Source organism: Typopeltis vanoorti, chromosome 2 (assembly GCF_054136105.1).
Source record: "Typopeltis vanoorti isolate ZY-2024b chromosome 2, IOZ_Tvanoo_1.0, whole genome shotgun sequence".
Taxonomy (NCBI): domain Eukaryota; kingdom Metazoa; phylum Arthropoda; class Arachnida; order Uropygi; family Thelyphonidae; genus Typopeltis; species Typopeltis vanoorti.
In genome coordinates, this window is record NC_143550.1 from 36,896,631 (window position 1) to 36,924,193 (window position 27,563).

A 27,563-nucleotide genomic window follows, 5' to 3' on the forward strand; every position below is an offset into this window, starting at 1 on the left:
CGTGTGCGTAGTGAAATGAAGAAAATTGCAAATATGCATGGAAGAATGAAAGGAAATATGATCATCTGAAAGTGGTAACGAATGATTCTAGAATAGCTCTATATGGAAATTCGATTATTAGAGGTATGGTAAATGAGAAGATGCATAAGGTTTGCTTTCTCGGAGGCAAAATGAGGTTAGAGTGATAGAGGCGTTGGATAGGAGGAATAAGAGAGCAAAAGAGCTGGTGATGGTGGTGGTAGTAGTAGTGACACATGATTTGGATGGGAACAAGGAGAATGTTAGATTGGATATAAGGAGATTGTTGAGGAGAATAAAGGATAATAGTGTGATAGAGAAGGTAGTCAAGTATGTTGCCCAGATATGATAGTGATGTGTTGAAGCAGCGAGCAAAGATCATGAATGCTATGTGAGGAGAAAGGAGTGCATTTTGTGAATCTGTAGGATGAATTTGAAGGACGAATGGAACTATATAAGAAAGATGGATTACATTTAAATGATTTTGGTGTGAGTCTGCTTGAGAGACTGTTGCTGGAAGAAAAAGTAGTGAATAGAAGATCTTATATAGTGCAAGGTGATGTGAAAGAGCAAGAAGACTGGGGGAGATTATGAACGAAGTGAGTAGCATGAGTAGAGAAGGCAGAGATGCAACACAGACAAAGAAACGGAGAAAGTCAGGGTGGACGGAGGGTCACTGTATGAAAAATGCGGATGTTGGATTCAAAAATAAATGGGTGAGTGGGTAAGAGAGGATAGAAATGGGATAGGAGGGGAGCGTTTGGGGAGAACTGAAGGTAACATCGGATGTGTAGAAGAGACCGAGGCGGGTACTGAGAAGGTATCTTCAAAGTGGTGTAAGTGGGACATGTTATGAAGTCAGAAATAGTCTATCATGTTTTTACATCAATGTGAGAAGTATCCGAAATAAGGAGAGTTAAACTGTTGCATTGATTCGCCCAAAAATCATCAGACTAAATGAAACTTGGTTGAATGAGGATGATATCCAGACAGGAATAGAGATGGAGGGTTATGATATTTTTCGTGAAGACCGGAAGATTAAAAAAAAGAAAAAAGGAAGGAGTGCTGTTAATGGTAGCAGAGGAGCACCCATTTAAAGTGGAGATACAAGGGCCAAACAATGGGAGTGGTTTAGAAGCAGGATGGTGTGAGGTAGAAGTGGACAGGATGAAATATTTAGTTGGAGGTTGCTATACACCTGGTAATATGAAGGGCAGTGAAAAAGGAATGTATACGCAAATTAGCCTGGTAAATAAGAAACGAATCACCAGTATGTATAGTAACACAGATTGGAATGAAGAGATGGTGGCTGGGAGAAAAGAGAACGAATGTTTGGAAGTTTTGAGAGACAACTACCTTAGGCAGTATGTAACAGCGGGTACACAGGGATCAAGAGTCTTGGATCTCATCGGATGATATTATTATAAATGTGGTGTCAAATCTTCCGCCAGTTGGTGGAAGTGACCATGACGTGAACACTTGGGGGGGGGGGGGGGTAACCATATGAAGACTTGTTAGAAAGGAATATATGTGGGACTCTAAGGTTGGTTATTATGAGAAGCTTAGGAGACAGCTTGGAGCAATAATATAGAATGGGATGGAAAGAATATTAATGCTGCTTGGACCCTACTCAAGAACTATCTAGTGGAGGCAATATTCAAAATGTATACCAAAGGTTAAGAGAACAAGTGTGAAATGGATGAATGAATGAAGAGATAAGACATGCAATTCGGAAGAAGAAGAATGCATTATGGAAACAACATGAGTGGTAATAACCAGTTACATGAAGTATATAAGGAGCAGGCGAGAGAGGTGACTCGCTTGGTGAGGATGACAAAAGGGCAATATGAGTGATGGTTGGATCAGAGGCTAAAAAAAATCCCAAGGCGCTTTTCGATACGTAGCCAGTAGAAGAAATAATGATTATGGTCGAGATGCTTAATGAGCAGGTATTATCACCCGAACCGGCCATTACGTCTATTCGTCATGGAGAGTATGTATGTATATATATACACACATATACCCTCCCCAACAATGCTGCCCTGATTTTTGTAAGTGGCTTTTGGTCTTCCTCGGTCACAATACTGAATAGAATATTTTTAAATATTCTTCTTTCAAGAATGTACAGTATGTGCAGTATCTTAGAACCATCTTATTGTCTTAAATTAATTTTGTTTACTGCAAAGCTTTCTGTAAGAAATTAGAACGAGAAGTGGACGTCGAGAAAAAAGCATATCATTTCAATAAGGAAGCATATCTTCCGTATCTCTATTTGTTAGTGTGTTCTTTAAAACCCAAGTAATCTTATGGGCTACCTTAGCAACATGTCATCTAAACTTTAAGTTTCAGTCTAGCTTCATCTATTTCCTGCCTGGAGTACAATGCCATTAATGTGATACCCAGCTTGTAATAATCTATTTATCCCAAAATGCATAACTTTACATTTCTCGACATTAAACAGACGTATCTTTTTGTCCATACTGACAGCCTATTTAAATCGTTTTGCAAGCTCTCCACGTCGCTTGGATTAACTATTACTCTACCTTAATTTCGCATAATCAGCAAACAACTGAATATTTCCTTTCAGGTTATTTTCTATATCATTTATGTACAAATTAAATAGCAACGGTCCCAGCACTGAACCTTGCGGCACACCACTAGTCGCCTGTTTTCGCCTCGATTACGTCCTACCATATACCACTTTTTGATATCTGTCCAGCAGCCACCCTCTTCTTCACTTGACCAATGTCATATTCGTCCCCATTTGTTCTTTGCGTAACAGAGTTCCATGCAGTATTCTGTCAAATGCCTTTGCAAAATTTGCCGGTCTTGTTGGCCGAGTGGTTAGCGTATCCGCTCTCCAGCCAAAAGGCTGCAGGTTCGAATCCTGCCGTGAGCATGAATGTTTGTGATTGTCTGTGAAAATACTAGTACTTGTGGTGGGCGATAGATGGCGTTGAAGTTCGTTGTGGTTGGTAGATTAACAGAATTGTAGAGCAGGTGTCCTCCCTCGATGAGTCTTGGACTCCCTGGAGTTTTCAAGTAATAATAACAGAATCCAGCAAAATCATCATGCAGCCATTTTCTTATCCAACTCAGCTATTACTCTATTATAAAAAGTTAGCAAATTACTAAAGGCATTACCAACCCTTCACAAAGCCATGTTGACCATCATACAGTATCATATTTTTATCTACCCATTCTTGAATTCTCTTTTACCAATTTTTCTAGTACTTTTACCACCATGCCTGAGATACTGATTGGCCTATAACTTGCTACTGCAGTCTTAGTAATCTCTCTTATGCAAGGAAATTATTTTGCCTTCTTTCCACTCCCTTGGCCTTGGAACTCTACCAGAGCTGCGACTTAAATTAAAGAGCCTAGTCAAAGGCATTGCCAGTTCCCTTGCACATTCTTCCAAAACCTTAGCTGATATCCCATCTAATGCCACAACTGTATTTGCATTGAGATTCTGCAATATCTTAAGAACCTCCAATTCATCCACCTCTCTTCCGCATCAGTGACTGCCACATAGGTTAAAGGAGTAACCTCACTCGGATGACATACCCTTGCAAAGTGGTCACTTAGTAACTCAACTATTTTATCAGCTTCTATCACCTCATGACCATCATCACTCATTAAGGTTAATCTTCCATAGTAATTCTTCCTCTTATTTGCCTCATAACGAAATGTCTCTGGGATTTCCTTTGGCCTGCTCGGCTAGATTCTTCTCATAGTCTGGTTTTGCCTCCCATGCGATGCTGGTTACCTTTCTTGCTTGAGCCTTGTACTGTTCGTGAGTTTCCTGGTCACCTTTCTCTTAATACCCTCCACGGCATTTTCTTCTTCTGCAGCTCGTGTGTAATGATTTTACTCATCCATCTAACGCCTACCTGATTAACCCTCTTAGGGTAACCTAGGTATACAATTAACTCCTGCTTCCTCTAAATGACCATTAATTATATCCGATGCACTAAAACATCATTACACTGCAGTGTTTTATATCATGGTACAGATTTAAGTTTCTTCCTAAGCATGTCATAACCACTTGCCTTGTAGTTTCACAGATACCCCCTTCGTAGAATATTCCTCGTTTTACAATCTTCCAAGTCAAGACCACATGGTCACTTTCGCCAGTAGGAGGCAATATGGCCACCTCTCATATCCTTAGTTCCCTTCCATCACATGCTGCCTTAAGTAATTATCTCTCCGTAGGTGTATAAATTCCTTCCTGCCATGTAATCTTCCTTCCTTCCAGTCTATATCTCCATAGTTGAAGTCCCCCATAATAATCACTCGACTTGTACTCATTGTACCAATTTGGCAATGCGTGTCTTCCAGATCATCTGTGGAACTCCCTGGCCGGTATACCAACTGTATATTTTGTCTTACTGGCCTTAATCCCACACCAGATTGCTTCAAATGAAAAGCCACTCTCCTGTCTATATCCTATTCTTTTTGGCTGCAATTCATCTGCTATTATCAGCAGTACTCCTGCCCCCATTCTATCTTCCCTGAAAATACTAAACCCTTCACATTCAATCCCTGTAACTACATCATCTTCTGTTAGCTAGGTCTCACTAATGCCTATAAGTATAACTTTTGGTGAGGTTGCACAACCAATGCCAAAAGCTCATTCCTCTTGTTCCTGATACTTCTCGCATTAGTATATAGAAACTAAAGCATCCCATCACCTTTACTTCTTGAATTGACTATCCTATTCAATATTTTTGCTTGAGAGACTAGATTCCACATTTAGTCATTCTCACACTCACCTCACGGGTGCCTTCACACAAACTCATTTGCTTCCATCCTAACTGCTTAAGTTTTCCTGAATTTGGCTTCAGCATGCTCGGTGAACAACTCTCTCCAGACTTTGGATAAGTGATTTTCCTTTAAAATGCCTCTGAATATTTTCTACCTCCTGATTTGTGTGTGTATTTTTTTTTAATGTATTCCATATTTTACAACAAATGTTAATGAAATATTCCACAATATCTGAAGAAGGTGAACAATATCACTGACGTAAGCAAAAGATGCATCTCTGATATCTAAAGGGCTCATCTGCGCCTTTCCCAAATAAGTGTTTCGAGACAGTTTCTTCATCGACAATAACTCTACTTGCATGCACTTACAGTTTCGTGGCCTGTTATTACAGTTTCACGCCTTGTTTTTCATCTTGGTGTAATTGTATTGTCTCGTGAAAAGGAATAAACTGTCTCCAGACTTTCTTAGTTACTTTTTTCATATTATTTTGCAATAGAGCTTAATGATAAATCGAATCAAAACCACGAGTAAATATGCATAAATGTATATTTTATTATTACGTCAATCATCACAGGAGGGCACTCTCTGCACCACAACCCACACTACTTAATCCTTTATCTTCGCGCTGCCGCCCACTAATAGTATTTTTAACTGTTAATTTGAGTAAATGAGGAATAAAAAAAAATAAAATAAAATAAAAAAACTGTTTTCTGGGAGAAAAACCTTGCTACCACCGGTGATCGACTAATAACTCCCATTAAATAAATAAATAAAACATCACAATTTACATAACTTATCTGTCCCGCTTACAACATATTTGTTATATTTGGGCTAAACTGTGCGACTTTCCTTTATCTAAGATGCAACAATGACACAAATAAGAACCGCACAAAAGTAATGAGGAAAGCTAGCTACGTTCAAAGTGTAGAAATGTCTGTTCGTTGGTTGTTCTGGATTTACAGCCAAAGCAACTAAGGCTATGATGCAGTGTATCATGTCTGTAAATTGCGTGTGTTCTTATGATCGGTTTGCCTCTTTTATGGGATGAAAAACTGTATGAGACCAACTGACTAACCTGCAACTGAAAAGGTCTTATAATGATATATCTGTTCGTGTTACGGCACATATTGATATACTACAGACAGAAGGACTCATAATTCTTGACAGGCACTCATAACCAGTAATGGATATATTTTATTTATTAATTTAAGTTGTTCACTATCTTCATCAATATCGAGGCTTTCGTTACAGTGTACTTTTCTTTGCATTAATCTGATTTGGAACCCTTATGATTTCGCGAGGCCCTAACTTGCGCTTGCAGGTATTGCAAGCGCAAGACTGATATTGATCTAACTATGAACTTTTTTTTTCTTTTACTATGAATGTAACCCATGAAAAGTTGAAAATCTATGATACAATAGCACCATGTGCGAGTAAAGGATTAGATATTGGGAAGGTCTACAGCAGAGAACACAACTTCAGTCACCATATAACATAAATTGACCGAGATTCCGATTTCTGAGTGGCGCGTGATTCGGTCTCTGCTCTCACGTAAAGACGTGAGGCAAGTTTACATATGATAAATAATACAGACATGTCAATTTTCATTGGGACATTTTTCTGATTGAAACAAAATGAGACAAAACGTGTAGATATTACAGGTGGCAATAACTTTGTCTGGCTGGAAGAAATGTCATAAATTTGGAATTTCAGACGTATACTCACGATGATATCTATATTTTTGTCATTTATTTATTTATTTTGTCAATAAAAAGATGCATCTTTATACTGACAAAATTTTTCAAGTACTGGCTATATGAAATTTAATGAAATTTGGTATACTGGATCTATATTAAAATTTATTGAATCGTTTCAATTTTGATATCAATCCATTTCTAAAAGCAAAATTATGCAAAAACAAAATGACGCCTATATTTCATAAGCCAAAAAAGGGTCGACGTATCAAACATATATTTTGAAATACTTCGTCGGAATTTTTTATAAAAATACCAAATTGTTTTATGTTGAAAAAAAAAAATAATAATAGCCGAATTATTCCACACTGAACTTTTTTTTTAATGCTGTATTGTAAACAAATTAAAAACTTTCTAGCGGGCTGAATTATAGCTTACCTCATTATCAGCATATCTTATACAGTCGATTATGTTGTAGCGAGAACGGAAAGAACGAGATCATGGCTGCAATGAGCAAAAGCCCACAATGATTTTAATTTACACATATTCCATCATACAATTGCTCACTTTTATAACGAGCAAAAAAAAAAAAAGCAATGTATTCAGGCACTTATAACTGTTTCCATTAGGTAGAAACTGTTCAGAGTACAATTTCAATTGTCGATACTTTTCGTGAGGACTAATATGATGTGTACGACAGCGTTATGCTATTCAAAGAACTCGGTCGAGTTCTTTGAATAACAACGGTGATATCTCCGTAAAAATCCAAAGAGTGTATCAAAAGTCGCTTTATTAGAAGATGAGCAAAATATCAATGTCTGTTCAACAAAATTTTGTGAAAATGTCAACCCAGGGGGAAGAGAGAGAGAGAGAGAAAGAGAGAGAAGCCAAAGATGGGTCATCAATCTTGAAATTTTGTGAAAATCAACGGTTTGGATAACATTCGGGTTAAGAAGGATGATTTTGAATTACGGCTAAATTAACTAAATTAAATAGACCAGTGTATTGTGTCTGTTAAATTGTGTTCTTGCAGCAGATTTGTCTGTCTTATGGAATGAAAAATATAAGTTTCAGGGTGCAAAATCTCTATTTTTCATGACCGTATGAAACTACCAAACTCACGCTCAATTGGAAAGTCCTCATAAAGGTTCTTCGATTCCGAGAAGGATTCAAACAGAGGTCATACCTTTAATCTCCGATTAGTAAGACAGACTGTAAAATTCGAATAATACTTCTATTTTCTCATTGTTGGTATGTAGTTTGTTATTACCGGTTATTATGATACAACGAAAACCATCCCATCTTCCGTTTCCTGTTATGCTCAATGGTCTGTCACGACCAAGTAACATCGCTTCTTATATCATAAACCAGATTACTGATTATGATACGGAGGTTAATGCTATCTGTATCGTCTGCTATGTCCGTAAACTGCATGTGCTTTTCTGGCCGGTTTGTCTGTTTTGTGGGATGAAAAATCCAAGTTTCTGGGAGGGAAAAAACTCTTCCATCTCTGTATGAGACCCGCATACTCACGTTCAGCTGAGCTCTTGTAAAGATTCCCCAGTTCCTAGACAATTCGAACAGATCCTAATCTTTTCAATTAGTATCGTGAAGTTCGAATGATACTTTTTTTTCCTGATTGTCAATATGTTGTTTGTTATTATTGGTTATTGCTCTATGCAAAGGAAACCAATAATTTCTGCTAATACGACGCGTAACTCTTTACTATCTTCACTTGGGTTGTCTTAAACCATGATAGTAAGTAAACTGGTCAGATTCTGTATAGTAGCTGTATTCCTTATAAAACTAGTTTAAACATTAAACGATGTTTGTCTGCCCACACAATACGCATGGAGGGGGGGGGGGTAAACAGGGGTCTTTCTGTATTGTGACGTGCTTCTAATCACTTTTTTCCCGTGTCTCCCTATATTTCAGAAGTGATGAGAGTTGACAACATTTTATTTTACAATGCCATCAAAAAAATAAAAGCTTTTTTAGATATAAAAAAATGCAAAAATTAAATTCAATAATTATATCAAATAACCGAATTTCAGAATACTATCATATTCTGAAATCGCGAGATTGGATTCTATTAATATTCAGCAATTTTTAAGAGCGCAAATTATGTTAATATGCTATACCTTCTCTAATCTGTGAAATTCAATTTTTGAAAGGAATGTCATATTTTTTATACAATCCCTAAAGTGTATCACTATTTTTAGTCCACAGCGGGAGTTTAGGAAAGAAAAGTGGGATTCTTTCAAGCACTAATTTACAAGTACTAATAACAATAATAAATTTATAAAGACACAAGTATTCTTTTACAATTCTGCATATCTATGTTAAACGACGCTAATCCACTCGCGATATTATACCCGTGCCTTCATGCTGCGAAAGTGAATGAAGAAATTATTGCATGGAACTACTAGTGAATTCTTCGATGCTTGAAGGAGAGGGACGATGGATAACAAATGCCCTATATTTAAACAATTATCAGATAAATGCTACGTGAAAAATAGAACTATGAGACACAGAGAAGCCCAGAGCAAATGTACATTTCCAATCCATATCACATAATAATAATACTAAAAGCATGGCAGGTGAATGCCTGGGTTTCGCCAAACAACGCCAGTGACGGCGTAAATTATATATAAAAAAATAAACTAATGTTATTCATGCGTTATCAAATGTGGGCGCATTTTTTCATGGAAATAGCAACAAATACCCTAATGAGCATCATATGAATAGATACGTTTGCTACACAAGATACAAGAAGACAATCAATCCTGTGGGAGGGACAAGAGCCTGTGCCGACTGTAACATCGTGATTTAGTGTCGCCAGAAATCCTCAAGCTCAAGGCCAAGGAGAGAAGTAAAGTAATGATGTCTTTCATATAACCTTGCCGTCTCAATCTCTGAGAATAAACTTATTGGAGAACGCCCAAAACTGAGGAGGAGGATCCTCTTCGATACATCTTAATAGAGAAGCGCTAATATTTTGAGACCATTTAAAAGAGCGGAAAGCAGAGTCAGTAAAGCGAGACTTTTTTTATTTTGTTTTATTTTTTCTATATAGGGAACACGAACCAATCGAAAGATGACGCTCATCATATGCAGAATTGGATTTACAATTCGTGAAATAACGAACAGCACGGATCCTGTAACCGTAAGGAATCAAAGAAGCAGCTGCCCTGTCTACATTAAGTAAGCGATTGCTAAAATCAGAACGAGGGATCAGGGCTGTTTAGAAATAATGTCCAGGAATAAAAAAAATAAGAATAATAATAAAATTTAAAAAATTTTAAAATCTGAAACGACTAATTTCGATTTAAAATGTGTTAAGTTGTTTACTTCGCTTTTTTTTTTTTTTTGATATAGAGGCTAAACAACAGCAACTGAACAGTTGTTAGCTTCTATAACAATTCTGTTAATGGACGTTAAGTCTTGCTCTAAATAGCATATTTATCTAAAATTAAGACAAAAATGACCACGGGTAATTATTGAGGAAGTTATTCATTACATCATAGCTATTTCCCAAAAAAAAAAAAAAAAAAAGTTGAGTGCAGTTCGGAAGGTTGTAAAAGTAACCACTTAAGACACAGATATAAAATAACGAATAACCAAACATGAAATAAAAGCGACGACCAGTTTAATAATAATGTTTAACATTTACAGATACATAAATCTTGTCTTTAGCTTAGTTCTGTGATATGAAGTTGCATTTGAGTTTCCCTTGTTCTCTTAATTTTTCTAGTTCAGTATTTCGTTTGTATATTTTACCTTTTAACTGTGATCATACTGTTTTCCTTCAGCTATAACTTAATTTTAAAACTTTAATGATCAATCAATGTGTAATAAAAAAGTTTTGAATTCTATTTTAAATACTAGATATACTTTTTCTGAGGGATGCTCAGAAAATGCATATAAAGGGATGCCCCTTTATATGCATTAAAAAAAACAAATCCCTACACAAAAGTAGAGAGATGTGGACTAAGGACACGGTTGAAAATGACACTAACTTCCTTAGGCTTACGAAGACTATTTCTGGCATTTCTTTTTACACTGACAAGTGTCTGGGCCTTCGTCAGCGCAATACGGTACTAAGCAAAATCAGAATAGATATCACATACGACTGATGCTACAAGAGAACAGCTCGGCCAGAATTAAAAGGACTCAGTATAAGTCCATTTAGAACACTGATTATATTAGATACCACAAGTCTAACAAGTCCAGTCTAAGCAAGACAAAGTATGCATTTTCTTCCAGTTACAACGTCGTCACAGAACAAAAGAAGTCTTTCGTAAAATCATTTCAATCAGGAAGACTATAAAGAAGCTACTCCACAAGTCTAATTTACAAAACAGATAAAACTGCCTCTTTGGAAAAACCTCACCACCCAAATCCGGGAAATAATTTATTTAATTAATCTACAATACTGTTTATATATATAAACAGTAATGAGGGTTTTTACTATATAATCAATTAACCCCTTATATAATATATATCATAGGAGTGTATTCCCTTCACGAAAGATTATAAACCCAATGTACAGTTAGTACCGTGGGTGAGCGAAGGGTCAAGTAATAGATGATTCTGTAACGCCCCCCCCCCCTTCTACAGACTTAACATGATATTTTTTCAAGGCACTTGGTACTACTACTTCAGGAAGAACAACACACATCCTACTAAAATTTACCTCTGTAACTGTATCCTTCAAAAGTGTATGGTATATGCAGAGTTATATGGATTTGCGAAGCTTTGGACTCTCCCCGACTGATTTCAAAATACTCTCTTTGCGTGCCTTGTATGACACACTGGTGCCATGGAGGGCTTACCAGAGAATGGCTTCTCAAATCCCCAGGTCTGGAGTTGGATGCTATCCCCTCTTTTGGTCCTACGGGTGGGTTCATAATATGAATTTTATGAATCATTGTTATTATGAATCATCCATATAAAAGTTTATTATGAATCATCCATATAAAAGTTTAGTATGTAACACTGTTGTCAGTGCTACATACTAAACTTTTGAAATTTTTGTTGGAAAAACAAAAATAAAAATATCCAAGAAGCGGGTGGGGATGATCTAACAATTAAATTAATTTTCCACTTAAAGATTTGCATTGGAGAGTGGACACGTTATGCTCACTTTGTCTGAAACTGTGGTGTCGATCGCTTGACGTTATATGTATACGGTTGTCCCTTGAACAACACGGGTTTTAACTACCCGGATCCACTTATACGCGGATTTTTTTCAATAAATATATTGGAAAAATTTTTGAAGATTTGCGACAATTTGAAAAACTCGCATACGAATTACGTAGCCTAGAAATATCGAAAAAAATTAAAAAAGAGTTAAGTATGTCATGAATTCATAAAATATATGTAGATACTAGTCTATGTTATCATTTACTACCATAAAATATATGTTTTATGGTAGTAAAACATTTATTTATTGTGTGCATAAGTTTTGATAAAACTTATGCACACAAACACTTACAGACCACACATGGTCGTACTCGATAGAAATGTAAACAAAATTAAACATGCAGTATTAAATCATAACTGCATAAAATTAACTTATTAATTAATTAGTTACATTTATTTAATTAATCAGAATAAAATAAAAAAAATCATAACGATTCATTCATTAGTATATAGGCTAGGCTACCATAAAGCAATCATATCGCTGCTTCTTCGTTATCAATGAATGAATCGTTACACCTATAAATAAATATGAATTTCTTTTCCACAGTATCTTTGCATTTTTGTTGTTTAGTGTTAGTAATACGTATATCTAAAATGTTTTGTATCATATAAGGCAATATTGATGTAGGAAGTGACAGATGGAGACCATTCACTTTGTAAACAGACGACGGAAACTTACGGTATCGAGAAATACATTACAGTACTCTACATGTATATTCCTCTTCCTTATGATTTTCTTAATAAGATTTTCTTTTCTCTAGCTTACTTTTAAGACTATAGTATATAATACAAATAGCATACAAAATGTGTGTTAATCGAGTGTTTATTTTATCGGTAAGGCTTCCGGTCAACAGTAGGTTATCAGTACAGTTTTTGGAGAATCAAAAGTTATACACAGATTTTCGAACAACGCGGGAGGCCGGTGACCCTTAACCCCCGCGTTGTTCTAGGGTCAACTGTATATAATTCAGGCTCGTTAGCTGAGTGCTTAGTGTATCCGCTCTCCACCCTTATATTAATGTATAACATACGCTAACAACCTTTCGTCGCTGAGATATATATATATATATATATATATATATATATATATATATATATATATATATATATATATATATATATATATATATATATATATATATATATATATATAAATGCCAGTTACTGTCTGATGCTGGTTTCACCATTCCTTTTCATTTCTCTCTGTTCATTGCTAGGTGACTCAATTTCTGCAAACTCTTTCCACCCAACTCCTTCAAATTATCTACTCGCTCTACCAAGCAGCAAGGGTTTGATTTTTTTTTTTTTTTTTTTTTTTTTTTTTTTGCCGTTATCCATTCTGCAGATATGTCCAAAAAAGCTTTAGTTTTTTCGAATTATTTTCAGCGCTAGATTCTATTTGCAGTTTACTATTCTATACAGTTCTTCATGTTACCTTTTGCACCCATCTCATCTAATGCGTAGAACCTTTCTATAACCCATTCTTTCAAGAGCCATTACTTGTCTCGACCATTACCCATATCACAGAACAACATGTTTCCGGCAGTCTCAGTTTTGTGGGAAGACTGATCTACTTTACCATATTTTTCCACAGTCTGCAGGTTTACTTTCGCTTTTATTATCGGAGATCTTGTCTCTTTTTTTGCGGTCTAAATCGTGTGTCATGTTGCACTGGTGAAGTTTCTAACCTATTCCAGCTCATGTCCGTTAACCTTTATTTGCTTTTTTATTCTCTTCTCTCCGAACATTTTAGTTTTTTTTTTTTTTTCCAATATTCTTTATCAGCCCATATCGCTTTCCTTCTTCACTTAACTTCAGTACTGTTCTTTCTAGTTCACCATCTTCTTCAATTAAGACTATGTCATCTGAAAATCGCAAATTATTTATTTTTGGACCGTGAATTAAATTTTTCCTTATATTCTTCTTTATGATATCCATTGTTCTTTCGAAAAGCATTGTAGCGATGCTCGGAAATGCTGGAGTCTCTTTGTCTAGTGCCTCCTGTTGTCCGGAATCATCTTCCTATTTCTCCACAATCAACGCATATTGTGAAAGAATGATGACCAAAGAGATGAGAAGCTTAGTGGAATGCGGAGAAATGATAAAAGCAGTTCAGCGACCAAGGAAATATCCGTAAGAAAAGTAGTAACGGACTGACTATCTGCGAAAAAGGAATAATCGATTTATCGTTCTACTCTGTTATGCACGATTCTTAGAGAGGTTTTTGAAGTGAAACCAGTCCTACAATTCTGCGGTTTTGGATAGGGAGTTGTCATGGAGAAGAGAACGCCCAATCATATTTTTGATGGGCTGAACCCTACCAATGTATTTTTTTTTTTTTTTTAACCCTTCAAATTTCTGGAACGTCTCCCTCCATGTGCCGTTCTGAATCGACTGTGTATTTCCAAAAAGTCCACAAGCAATATCCCCCCCCCCCCATCTTTGCTCCAAAACACGGCTTCAACGCAGCTTTCGGCCGCGCTCAAATTGAGAGGGAAAAAAAAAAGAGCATATTGTAGCGCCCCTCGCGCGCGTGTGTGTGTTGTAAAGCGATTGAGTGGTAAGTACTGTTGCAGAACGTTGGCGATTTGAGTAAATAAACCACGGTAGACATTAATTTGTTCGCATTCGATTTATTTGGTTTGAACTATGAACTATTTCATACCTAATTAATTCATATAGATCACTTTGAAGAATAGTTCAGTTATCCTCTTTTTCCTAGGTATAAATGAACCTGGCTTTTCACAAGGCTATTAATGAATTTCACAAAGTTATGCGTATAAAAATATTTCCTCTCGGAAAGATTCTGAACAAAAGAAGTGTTTACTGCGAAATTGCTGCGCAAGCAATCTACCACAGCGATGTTCGAATCACCAAAATAAATATTATAATAATAACAACAAAAACGTCAATAAACATATTTATGTAAACGTGAGTCAATATGCTACTTTCTCTGATTAACATGCTGTACTCTCTGTGTACAATGAACCCATTTCCCTTTAGCAAAAAGAAAGAAACAGAACATCCTTGTATACATTAAATAAACCAAGCCTTTCTCTGTCTCTTTACATCCCAACCCCCTCTAGAAGTGCACTAACAGTATACTGTACTAATCCTACGGTATACCCATCCGTCTTACTGGTGCCCAAATGAAAAAGACAGTTGGCTAAAAAATCTTCACTGCTGATTTCGCTCGTATTATATAACTAATGACTTTAGCTTTTGTCAGGAGGGAAGAGAGTAGCTAAAAATATTCAGCAAAGCGAAGTCAGCGACCTTCTCTTTGCGTGTATTGCCATCAGTTTAAAATGAATTAGAAATCTCAATACTTACATCAGAAGGCGGTGGCACAGATGAGTTATGAAACTGTTAAAATCTACATTAAAATGTAACTTTTTTTTTAAATATAATGATCAAGTATACATTTATATGATGTATAAATTATAATCCATATCTAAATACAAGAACTAAGCTTTTTGGTTGTTTAATCATTATTTTCATGAAAAGGAGTCATCGCACGAAAATTAGTGTGTAGACAGGTATGAAATGTCTACACACTAAACAGCGAACTTGATAATATTAGAATAAAGTTTTGTTTACAATGTTTACAGAGGCACAAAAAAAAAAAAAAAAATGTATCGAATTATTCCGTTTGCTATAACTTTGTTCTGACCAAATGGAATTTAACGATATCTAAATTTAGGATAAACGTAAGATGTCCATGCGACTCAATTCGAAGCATTTTGTAATGGCAAAATGATTTGAATTGATATTAATAATTTCGTACCGGTTGGGAATTGTGATATTTATGATCTCTATTAAAGTTTATACTCTTTTTTTTCGCCCCAAAATGTTCAATTACTGGATTTATTATTATTAAACACTCACTAATACAATGATCACAAAAGCTGAAATGTTCACGTATTTTATCCTTAAAACGGCTTGCCGTCAGAATGCAACGTAATTAACGATATGACAGGCAGCTGGAAAATAAAGTGTTGCTAAAGATATAGCGATTAAATATCAACCTAACTGCAGCATATGTACATTAATTCTTCCATTTTCTAAAAAACATATGTGGTCTTTCTCGTGATATTTTGATCTCATGCCTTTATTTTTATCTGAAGAACTTGTTCTCACTTCAGTGTAATAATAAAGATGATCACTTTGCCACCAAGAGACGTGGTCGAATAATACTACTAATAATAAAGTTTTTAGTAAAGATCTAAACCGCAAGTAATCTTTATTTTGGTAAAATACTTTTATTTGTTTAAAAAAAAACTTCCATAACCTGTGAAAAGAAAACAATACATCTCGATTTCTATTTTTTTTAAAAAACGAACTCAAGGTGAGCACTATAGTACTGCAGAATTAAGCTAACATTATTACTAGCTTCCATTCAATTCTTTCAAATTAACCTGATATCTCCAGGACTTCCATACTATCAGATACTACATTTCAGTCGTCAAGTATTTACACACCGCATAAAACCCGATACATATTAGTTTTCTCTGCATCATCTTCTTGGCTTCAAACATCTGTTCTGCTAACATGTCCTCTCGCATTCTATTTAAGTGCTCTTACCACCTCAGCTTAGCTCTAGTCACACATTCTTGAATGCTAATCATGTCAAACTACTTCCTAATAACTTCACTTTTTACTATGATTTTTACCACTGATACTATCGATTCTCTTTCTGTCTCACTCTTAAACTCTCCTATATAGTCTCCGATTAATTGTTTTTTATTTCTTACTTTAAGATAAAGGCGAAAACTGGCTTGAAATTTTGGATCGAGATTCAAAGCAGTGACTCTTACAGCAGGTATTGTGCGAATCATTATCTTAAATTTCAAGATTCATTAAGGTAAAAATTCGATCTACTGTAATTTGAATTTCAGAAGAGAATGTAAATTCCCTCCTGAAATATCGTAACGGCAGCAAGCAATGACATATATAATCTCCTAAAGCCTTTTTCTTTTATTCCTAAAGGGAACAAGCAGGCAGAGTTTCGAAAGTTCTGACGAATTTTTGCAACAGCCAGCCTCCATTAACAATCACTAATAAAAATATCAGCAAGTAACCACTTTTAAATTATAGCCAACCACCACCTACTTTCTCAGTACTTTGCTCACATTTTTCAACTTCTTTTTTTCTTTTTCTTTTTTTTAGATATACAATATCAGTAATAAGAAATACGTCAGATAAAAAAGAAATGAAACCCATCGAATCAAATATGGCGTCACTACATTTCAAACACGATCAATTTAAAACCAACAGTTTGAGAGATAAATATGCACTGACTAAACATATTTCAGATCAAGAAGCATCCAATTCGGATTTAAAGTTTAAAAAATCAGTATAAAATTCTGAAATCTTGTCGATCTTCTTATCAAGTGATAGACATCATCGTCTGGTCGTTTAAATTCGGAGCTTAACAACACTTTGATGAAAACCGAATGCCTATGTTAAGTTAATATTTTATAATTACTGGGAAGCTCTGCATGGTTTTTAAATCGTTAAAACCAAAGTTTGGTTTTAAAGCGATTCAACTCTTTAAGGAGTATGCGACAAAAATAAGGCTATAATGCCAGTATATTTATAACTGCTGTGTTATAAATATGTGTGTGTGTGTAAATATATAAATAAAGTATAAATATAAATAAAATATAAATAAAGAAAGTATAAATATATGTGTGTATATGTGTGTGTGTGTTCTCTGATCGATTTGTCTGCTTGCAGGATAAATAAAAAATTCTTGAAGGAAGAACCTTATCATCTCCATATAAGATGGCTAACTCACTTTCATTTGAAAAGTCCTTATAAAAGTTCTCAACATCTTGGACACGATTCAAACTCAGGGTCCTTCAAACCGAAGAGAAAATGTCACGATCATCGCGAATGCGCTACAGTGAATTTAAAAAATTGTGTACTGCCTCGGTGTGCTACTGATACTGCATAGAAGGTGTCATGAGTATAAATGAACAACATCAGTATACTTTTGTGAGATATATAAAATTATTTAACTGTAAGACATGATTCACTTAGGTACAAGCGAGTTTCTCAACTTCCGTTGAAACATTCGAAAATTGGTTGTCATTTTTCTTAATGGCAGGGCATCGTTACCATACTATAGCAAAATACATGGGGGGGGGGGAGTAAAAAATCATATCAGTAAAATACTACCTGCACTTCGGTGGTATGGCCAGCAATGCAGGGATATTGTTTAAAAAAAGAGGATATACCGTATTATTGTTTTTCTTGTTTAACAGTCTATACGACACTTTTTTTACATCTTCTAAAGAGATTCAACGATGACTTCCAAGCATATAGCCGGGACAGGCCACTCTAGGCCTAAACCTTGAAAAGCATGATGATGATGACTTTTTTTTTTTTAAAGGATAAAATGTTTTGCACTTCTGCAATCCCTCGACACCTATTCCTATGTTATTGACTACCACCGGAAATGTATAATCAGGTCAAGCGAGTTTTTACTAGTACTAAATAGCTGCTAGTTCTAAAGGATGTCTGGGCAGCACTGTTCTAATAAATGTACTATGTGATGGGTATACCTATAAACGGAAGTCTCTACGAGTGCCTTTTATGCAAAGTCATCAATATAAATGCAAAACTGATGCATTGTTAAATACAGGCATATTCTCCGGCTCTGACGAGGGAGTTATTTCAAATCTCATTACGTTTTTGTCACGAGTTCTAGTTGTTTCCACCCCTTAGCCCAATCGCGTAGGAATACGTTCGTCGTATGTAGTGTAGTCGCTATTGAATTATTTTCATTGATAACCATGAGACTTTCCTAAACAAATCAATTACATCTAGTAACATGGCTTATTGCTTACTATTTTGAGCCAGTCACTTTTAATCTTACAACACAGTATATATAGACACTAGGCTTTGTGTTTCATCGGATTCCGATATCAGTGAATGGCATTGCACAAGAAGTGAATCCAAACGTAAACCAACTTGTAAAGAAGTGAGAGCTGTGTAAGAGAGAACCCGACAGTAATTAGATCTAAATAAAGTGAAAGAAGATAACAGTAATTTGTTCTATCAGTAGAACTGTTCAGCATGAATTGTAACAGGGATTGTTGATTGTTAATTATAACATGTTGTTCCAGATAATGCGTTTATTTTTCGACTCTATTTGGTTTTAATCTATTTATTCGAATACCACAGAATGAAAATATACAACTTTGTCATTCAAAGTTAATACCCAGTCTCAACAATTCCCTCTGCTAATAGGGGGAAAACTGTCTGTAATCGGTATTCATTATAATAATGGCATTTTCTCCGCTTATTACTTTACGTTTATTTTATTTTTTTTTTTTATAAACAGCACGCTATTTCATGACAGACAACTTGTATTTTGTTTGTGCAAACTAGCATATAAATAAAGAAAAGGTTGGTATTTTAATTTTGATAGAGTACTTCGACGTTGTTATCTTTAACTTAAAGCAGCATCTGGGAAACTGAAATTCAGCAAAATCTCAAACTATTTATTTAAAATTTTAATTCACATAACTGCAACTCTAGAAATTTAACTGAGTAACTTAATTCAATGGTTAATATGTCAGAAGCGTTAAGTGCGGAATACGCATTTGTAGCGTGTTCCGGAAAAGCATATAGCCAGAACAGATTAAGTATGTATACTGGTTCAGTTTTTTATACCTTTCTTGGGAGGTTTTGTAAACTTCCCAAGAAAGGTATAAAAATGAAGCCAGATGCGTATTCCGCATCACATATCGCAAGTTTTTTTTTTCCTTCTCAAAATGGGGGGGGGAGAAAAAAGGAAAAAATAATATTTTTTTTCGTAACGGAAGAATATTTATTTCTGTTATTGCTGAACAAACCACGTGTTTGTTAACAAAATACATCCTGAAGAGAAAATTTAAAATGTGACACGGATATATTCGAGAGACCACTAATTTACAGCACCAGTGGGTTTAACTAGCTAAAATTAATCAGTTATTTTTTTTCGCTGGTGTAGCTCCGGGAGCAACAAACGCTTATTTGTAGTACAATTAAGTAATTTTACATTAAGTTAGAATTTTTTTAGTGCTTTCGGATCCCTTACCCTCTATATGATAGAACTTTATTTCCCACGTAAAATGGTTTGAAATAAAAATATTAATCAATCACACGAAATTTTAATTTTAAATTTTCCACATAATTCATCAATTCCAGTTTTGTGATTTCAATATTTACAGACAATTATGTCGATACTACCACATTTAGAAATCATTAGATATATTTAATATTTGGATTTTTTTTTTTTCCGAAATTTAAAATAAAAATTTAGTATGTCAAGATGTTATTCTTTGTAACGTGATATATCCTCCCTCTCGACTTTCAGAAATATTACATTTCTAATTCTTCACCCTTGGAGTGCAACACGTAATAATTATCCTCCTGAAGGATATGAAAGACTATTCACGTTGCATAATGATAGCTAAACTGTTTCAAATATTAATTTATTACTTACGATATGTACACACATTTTACTATTCTCTCTCATAGGTGTGTGTGTGCGATCTTATTTCCCATAGGCTGCTAAAACACGATAGTTGTTTAAACTACAATGCTGAATGAACAGCGTGGCATATGTACATACAGAACAATGCTTCAGATATGAGTGATCATACATGTAATTATAATATCTGACCTTGTTTAGTTTGTTGCCGGCTCTTCATGCAGTTCGTTACACAACCGTTTGAACCTGCAAATGAAACGAAACCAATGAAAACCTTATAAGTGGTGTACAGGGACGTTTCGTTATAAGACAATATATTCATAAACAATCTGCCGAATTTAATATTTTTCCCCCCAAACAAAACTACCTTAACATATATATGCATGCACATTATTAAAAGTTTTAAGCATTAATCTAAAGATAAATAATCTTTCACAAAGAGACAAAATAAAGCAAAATATCCATGTTATCGATGTGGTACAAGGAACACTCGTTATCTGATGAATGGCTTATTCGATGCTCCATAATTACAACTAACACTCATTTGTAAAGAGTTCTCCATGTTGATAAGCGACTGTGGATGCTAATAGCTTAAGTGCCAATCATTTCCTGTTCAAACGCCATTTCAACTAGTGCACCTGTTTTTTTTTTGTTTTTTTTTCCCTCGTGTCTGTGGCTTTGTTATTCATTAGGTATATATGAAACATGAAACACAATGAGTTATTATCCACTGTTAATAACTCTACAGAAAGCCTCTTACTACCATAATTAAGGTAAATATGAATTTCTTTATTAAAATACCAAGATTTGGCATTGTAAATGATACTTCTCCTTACAATGGAGGTAACAAAAATTTAAAAAGAGGAATACATTGAAGCTAAGCTGACATTCTTCGGTATCCTAAGGAACAACTCTAAAGCAGCGGTTCTCAACCCTGCGCCGGCTGTCAATTAATAAATAAGGAAAAAATAAAATTAAAACTCAAAAATATAAGTCTCACCCAGTACCGTCGACAGGGTGTAGCAGCAGAGACAGCCTGCCTCAAGGCACGCCTTAATAAGGGCGCTCGTTCAGCCATATTGCGCTAATATTTCCTATTAGCGTAGCAAGTGCGGAAAGTTTTTCCAAGCTTAAACTGATTAAAACTTATTTGGGAACAGCAATGACCCAAGAAAGATTGGTTGGTCTAGCAACTACATCGATAGAGGCTTGTAATCGCTTGTAATTTAAATTTAGAAGAGATTAAAAACAGCTTCATTGTGCGATATCCCCGTAGAGCAAACATTTAATTAATATTATGTAATCGTTTTGCACTAATGGTTCTCTTGTAATAAAAAACAAAATAGCAATTGGGGATTTTCTTATATTTTTGTCTTATAATCCATCAGGGGCGATATTTAACTGTTTGCCTCAGGGCGCGATCTAATCTGGCGACGGCCCTGGTCTCATCTAGTACTAATGTTTATGAAAATCGTAAAAAAAGTTAACATTTATGTTATATTACAAACGTTTTGTAATTCCTCTGTCTTTGAGTGCGAGTGTTACCAATTTTGTGCGTATATAATTTATGTATTTAGTCTACTAGCAACCGTGCGCTTGAGGGATGTGTCACCGCTTCACCGGTGTTCTCGGAACGCTTTGACCATACATTGTTTTCTCGTGTTTAAAAATTTTGCTCCAAAATGAGTAATTCAAATTAAAAATAAAAAAAAAAAAACGAACCTAGTTGTATAATAAATGTTACATGTGTATCTATCCTACTTTCATAGTTAAATTGTTAATTGTTATCATTTTATATGATAAGCAAGTATGAATTTTCACAGAAAAAAGTATTGGTGCTCGCCACTCTTTTCCAATCTCGAATGCGCCCACGACCACAGCCAGGTTGAGAACCCCTGTTCTAAAGGATCCAAGTACGAACTGTTTATAGCTATTATGGATTATACAGTTTGAAATTTTGGCATTTAATTGCGGAGTACACTGTGCAGATAGGTGAGGATTTTGTGCTTATTTCAGCAATAATTATCAATATCTCCACAGCGATGCTATACTCATCCATGCACCAGATTGCTTTTTAATTGAATTAAAAGAAATGTGCTGAATACTCAAATACTCTGAATAAATAATAGAAAATATCCAATTTCCATTATTTTTTATATTCCTGATAGATAATTAAGATTAGTTAGTTCGATTAAACATGAATTAGTTAAATAGATTCAACTAATTAAGACTTCTGTTTTCTCTATAACAGCATTTTGAGGAATGTTGTATATTAAAAAGTAAGGGAAAAAAACTTCCATTTTTGGTTCGTTTATCTCAATGCTTTCAAAAACACACGGAGAAATTAATCAAGATTTTCGAATTTGATTAGGTGAAAGTAAGAAGATGCTAACAGAAGACGTGAACCAAAGAAGTAAAGAGTAGATTGCGTCATGGCTGCACTTGAATTTTTCACGTTATTTGCTTATTTATTTTTTTTATTTATTATATTTACTCATGATATCCAGGAAAAACAACATGCAGCAAATCAAGGAAAAGAGTGACGAACTACACAAAATTCAATGAGGATCACCGTACAATATCGCGAGAGAATTCACCACTTCAGGATTAAAATATGTCACAAGTGAGACGGATGAATTTATTTTTGCTTGTACTGAATGGGGTAATCACATCGCTAAATGAAAAACTGACTGTAATATTTCTTGAGAAACTGCTGTATAGTCATGCTGTAGAAAGGCTTTCGCAGAGCCCATAAATAATTTAACTAAGAATATCAGACCTACAATTACACTTCTCTCGTAAATTGGAACATCTCCAATTCAAATTATTCCCTCAATAACAGCTTGACTACATGCGCGTTTCGTATTGCATGGCATGATTAGATATATATACTGTGAACCTGTAATATGTTTTCACCACGTCTTTAGAGCCTCCATAGCTCAGTCGGTAGCAATTTGGTCGGAAAGACCTGGGTTCAACTCCCATCTATGACGTGAGGAATCTGTTAAAGAGACCTTTATCTGGTCTCTTTCGACCAAAGGTGAGTTACACGGTCTCATATGGAAGTAGAGGAGTTTTTCACCCGGAAACTCGGGTTTTTTGTCCCTCAGAACAGGCAAACTGGCCCGTGAACGCACACTGATCTACATTCATAATATACATACTTAATCCCTCACTAGGAGGGCTCAACCAGTCCTGAGGAACGGGGGGTACCCCACACGAATAAATAAAAGCATCACGTCTTTAAATTTGCCAGTTCTGTACGATAGATTAAAGCATACCTTACGACAAATATATATTCCTGTGGAATGCAAACTATTACTTTAAGTGGCTAGCGCCATCCCTCTTTGTCAATCATGTTCACTGCGCTGTCTTCCTAATTAAACAACGAAATTTAATCATCTTTGATGAAAACGACAGCAAGAATTCCTTTCCCAACCCCCCCCCCTCCCCCTGGAATTTCCAACCAAAATACTTCTTACCTTTTTTTCATTCTTATATTTATGCTTTATCACAGTATTATAAATGGAGATTTATTTATTCTCAAATATTCGCCTGATATCCATTGACAATCAGAACTGATAACTTGTAAAACTGTTAGCAGTTGAAAGTATAATTTCCTTGAATATTTTACGTTAATTGTTAACGTTAGCTTAAATAATATATATCCTTATCTAATTAATTTCAGTTCAGTGTTTCCTTATTATTATTATCAGCTAGGAGACTTAACAGATATAAATCCAAAGTGGCAACAGAATAAACTCACGAATTACTCGATTTTGTACTTTATATCTTTAAAGCACATGTAATTGCTACCAAATGTGAATGAAGATGGTTTCACGTTTGGGAGGGTAAAACAGAAATAAGGAGAAAACCAACCACACGGCCCCAGTCCAAAACTCAGCGGGTGAACCCATATACGAGTTTTATTGTGGTCCCACTGACTGTTTACACTTATTTTTAATGAGTCGCTAAGACTCATTAAATTCATAAGGTATATTTAACATTTAAAACGTTCTAATTCTTCATATTAAATGCAACATTGACTAAGGACATTTGACAAATATGGCGCAGTGACTATCAAGAGCAATGCTAATTGAATCATAAGTAATTAGCATTCTTGAACATTTTTAAACAGTTTTTGCGCATATATAAAAATATAACTCCACAGGATAAATTAAATAAAAACGGGGATGTATGAAAGGAAGAAAGGAAATAGTCTGAAAGTGAATGAGCAGAAGCTCAACTTAAACATGAATAGAATGAGTCTTGATTACACACAACAGTTCCTCCGGATTTCCCCTTTCAAAGACAATCAAGGATTATCTGTAAATTATCGATAATACTCGTAGTTCAATACAATAGATTTTACTTTTTAACAACATTTTCCTTATTATTCTCTTCTATCCTTCAAGACAGTCGAAATTGCAATAACCCATCTGCCGATATATCATGATTTATCTCTAGACCTGTTGCCCATCCATTAATTTCATATTCATTTTTAGCCCAGTGTTTCCTAAGTGCTCCTGGGGGAAAAAAAAAATTACTAGTCCTCAAAAAAGCACATATGGCGTGCGAGCTGTCGATATAGAAAATCAATCTATAACCGACATTATATATATATATAATTAAACAACAGATATGTCTAACTACTGCTTACTGAAGTTTAATAACAAGCGTCTAAAAGAGAAAACTTAATCTGTACGCGCTGCCTAATCGATATATATCAGTCAAAATAACAGATTTAAAAAAAAAAAAAAAAAATACTTATTTACTTCAGCAAGCTTCTTACTTGCATACTACGTGAAGAACCACAAAAATTATACGAGAAAAAGAAAAACGGTCATCAGCTAAGTAAAGCATGGAAAATGCTGTTTCAGATACACTCTGCTCACACGTCCTTAAATATTAATATACGACACGTTGTTTTCCTCCCTTTTAAGATGGTTTTGTCATTGACCAATGGCAGAATTCTTCTGCTTACAGTTCTAACATGCCCGAAGATCCATATATTAAAATGATTTCCAACACAATAATCTCTCCTAATATATAAAAGGTAATTTAGTTTCGGAGTAGAGCCTCCGTAGCTCAGGAGCTGGTCTCGTACGACGGTGGAGGATTTTTTCCTCCGGGAAACTCGGGTTTTTCGTCCCTCAAAACAGGCAAACTGGCCGGAAGAACACACTCAATATACATACATATGGCACTTGGGGTATAAGGTTTAACCAACCTATTCCGCCAGATTTGGTTTTAAATGGCTCCACGGTGAAGTCTACGCGTAAGCGTAATTCAGGAAGTTGTGGAGTAAGTCTAATCCAATGTCATACTTCATATCTGATTCTGCTTGATTACGGTAATCAGTGAATGTTTCCACTGTCGTCTTAAAACATCTCGTCAAATATCTTTATTTACTTATTTAGTTAGGTATAATTTAGTTATTTACTACTGCCAGTTTGCGAAATGGAAGTAAACCTTGTAATTAATTACACTATTAGATTATGTGATTTGATATCAGTGTGATGATCGTCTGTTGACTTGTAATGCATAGCTCTATTCAACAGAAGTTTGTGAACTGCTTTCTCATCATACCAGATTTATTCATTCTCTTATCTGTTTCTTGGCCGAGTGGTTAGCGATCTACTCTCCCACATACATTCTGCAGGTTCGAATCCCGCCGTCAGCGCGAATGCTTGTGATTGTCTTTAGGTGGGTGATGAATTTAATGTGATACCACCATCCCGCTTATTGGAGGCTTAAAGTAGCTTGAAAAAGTTCCATATTTGGTCTCTTGAGAAGGATCCGAACTATGTATACAAAAAATATATCTTATTAATAGAAAAAAAAAATCTTAACCCATCCACGGTACTTAATATACGTACTGCTTCTTCATAGATTCCTAAACAAGGTTGGGAACATAACATTTGTTCGGAAGTAACAGTATGAACATTGCTTCTACGCGGTTCACCAAAGTGATTATTATTTCTGTTCTTTTTTTCCCCCAGAAAATAATAATGTAATATTACTCTGAGAATATCTAGACATTCACAATGATATTGTCTTTTCTTGTTTTCCGCTCAAAGTTTCTCAGTTATTTGTTACATGGAATTAAAGCTAAACGTTTACCGCAGTTCCCTTTTGCCAGTTTGATAAATACTCCCCCCCCCCCACACACACACACTGATATTTTGCTGCCGTTGATTATAATGTTCATAGTTGGTAAATTTCTTGAAATCATTCAAATACCAGTATTGCTGAGGGTCTTAAACTCAATTAGATTTTAAAGAAATGGTTTTCACACCTGAGAGTTCTTGAAGATTTTTTTTTCCCCTTTCAGATTTATTTCTCAAAGATATTTAAAGCATATAATTTTTGGTTTTTATTAAAAAGTATCCACAGCAGTCTATCACAGTCAAATTTCTAAACGTAACTTCAATGTACTTGTTCATGAATTTTTAAATTTTAAATGTTTGGTACTTTGCTTTTACATAATATCACAACGAGTGTCTGAAAACAACAACAAAAAATACTGCCATATAATCAGCGACTTTTTTTTTTCAGTTTGGTACCGGAGGAAAAAAAAAATCGCAACCCTCGTAGTATACTCTAAAAATCGTATAAAAGAAAGATTTCAAGATGAATAATGCTCGAATATTTCAATATTTGCAATTCGAGCATATACAGTTCCCTAAAAATTAAATGGAAGGTCACAAAAATTTGGTGGCTGAAGATATAATGATGCAAATTTGTATACTGAATAAATCTTCAACACTTTTATTTTTAAATTTAATTCAAGAAATAATAAAATATGAAATAATGCAGATATGATAAAATTAGAACTTATGGCTAGCAGAGATCGCAACGAAGGTCACCTTATCAGAATAAAACATCACAACCAGCCAAAAATAGCTCCAAAAATAAGACAAGGCCAAGGTATTAGACCGAGGTTAATGGCCACCACAGTCATGACAAAGTGAAACCGAAGGAATATGTCACCTTGGTGAGAAAGATATTAATTAAACCTGATAACCGGAATTGGTTCGGAAGTAATGCGGTTGGAAGCGAATTTTTCCGGGAGGAAATGAAGGAAGTTTTAAGAAGGTGTGAGTTTGAGAGCTCTGACTAGCTCTTAAATGAGGGTCTCGTGAAAGAGCAACTATGTCTGGCTGAACATTACACTGCTTAGCCTGACGCAAGTTTTCCACGACAGTAAGTCTCTACAGGCGAAGTTAGGTAAAGCTCACGAACACTTCGAATTTACGATGCAAATTCCTTTGCACACACACTTCCGATATAATTTTAGTCGTGCCTTTAAGAGCCCTAATGCACTATTGGCAAAAAATATATTATTAGAAGTATACTACTAAAATATTCCAATAAATTATTTAAAAAAAAAT

The 27,563-nt window shown here is 35.0% G+C and overlaps 1 protein-coding gene across 8 annotated transcripts in view; it reads right to left on the minus strand.

The window, feature by feature from the left end:
- LOC150108925 (myocardin-like) overlaps window positions 1–27,563 on the minus strand; it is a 456,675-nt gene that overhangs the window by 165,402 nt on the left and 263,710 nt on the right. For 5 of the 8 annotated variants that reach the window (XM_090410986.1, XM_090411004.1, XM_090410995.1 and 2 more), the window contains one exon: window positions 20,362–20,415. The exons of 2 other annotated variants lie outside the window; for them this stretch is intronic. In XM_090410986.1, coding sequence (XP_090267112.1) covers window positions 20,362–20,389 — 28 coding nt within the window. In that variant the 5' untranslated portion in view covers window positions 20,390–20,415. Of the gene's footprint in view, window positions 1–6,917; window positions 6,976–20,361; window positions 20,416–27,563 lie in introns of those variants that run through there. One more of the 8 variants, XM_090411021.1, reaches the window with a different exon arrangement.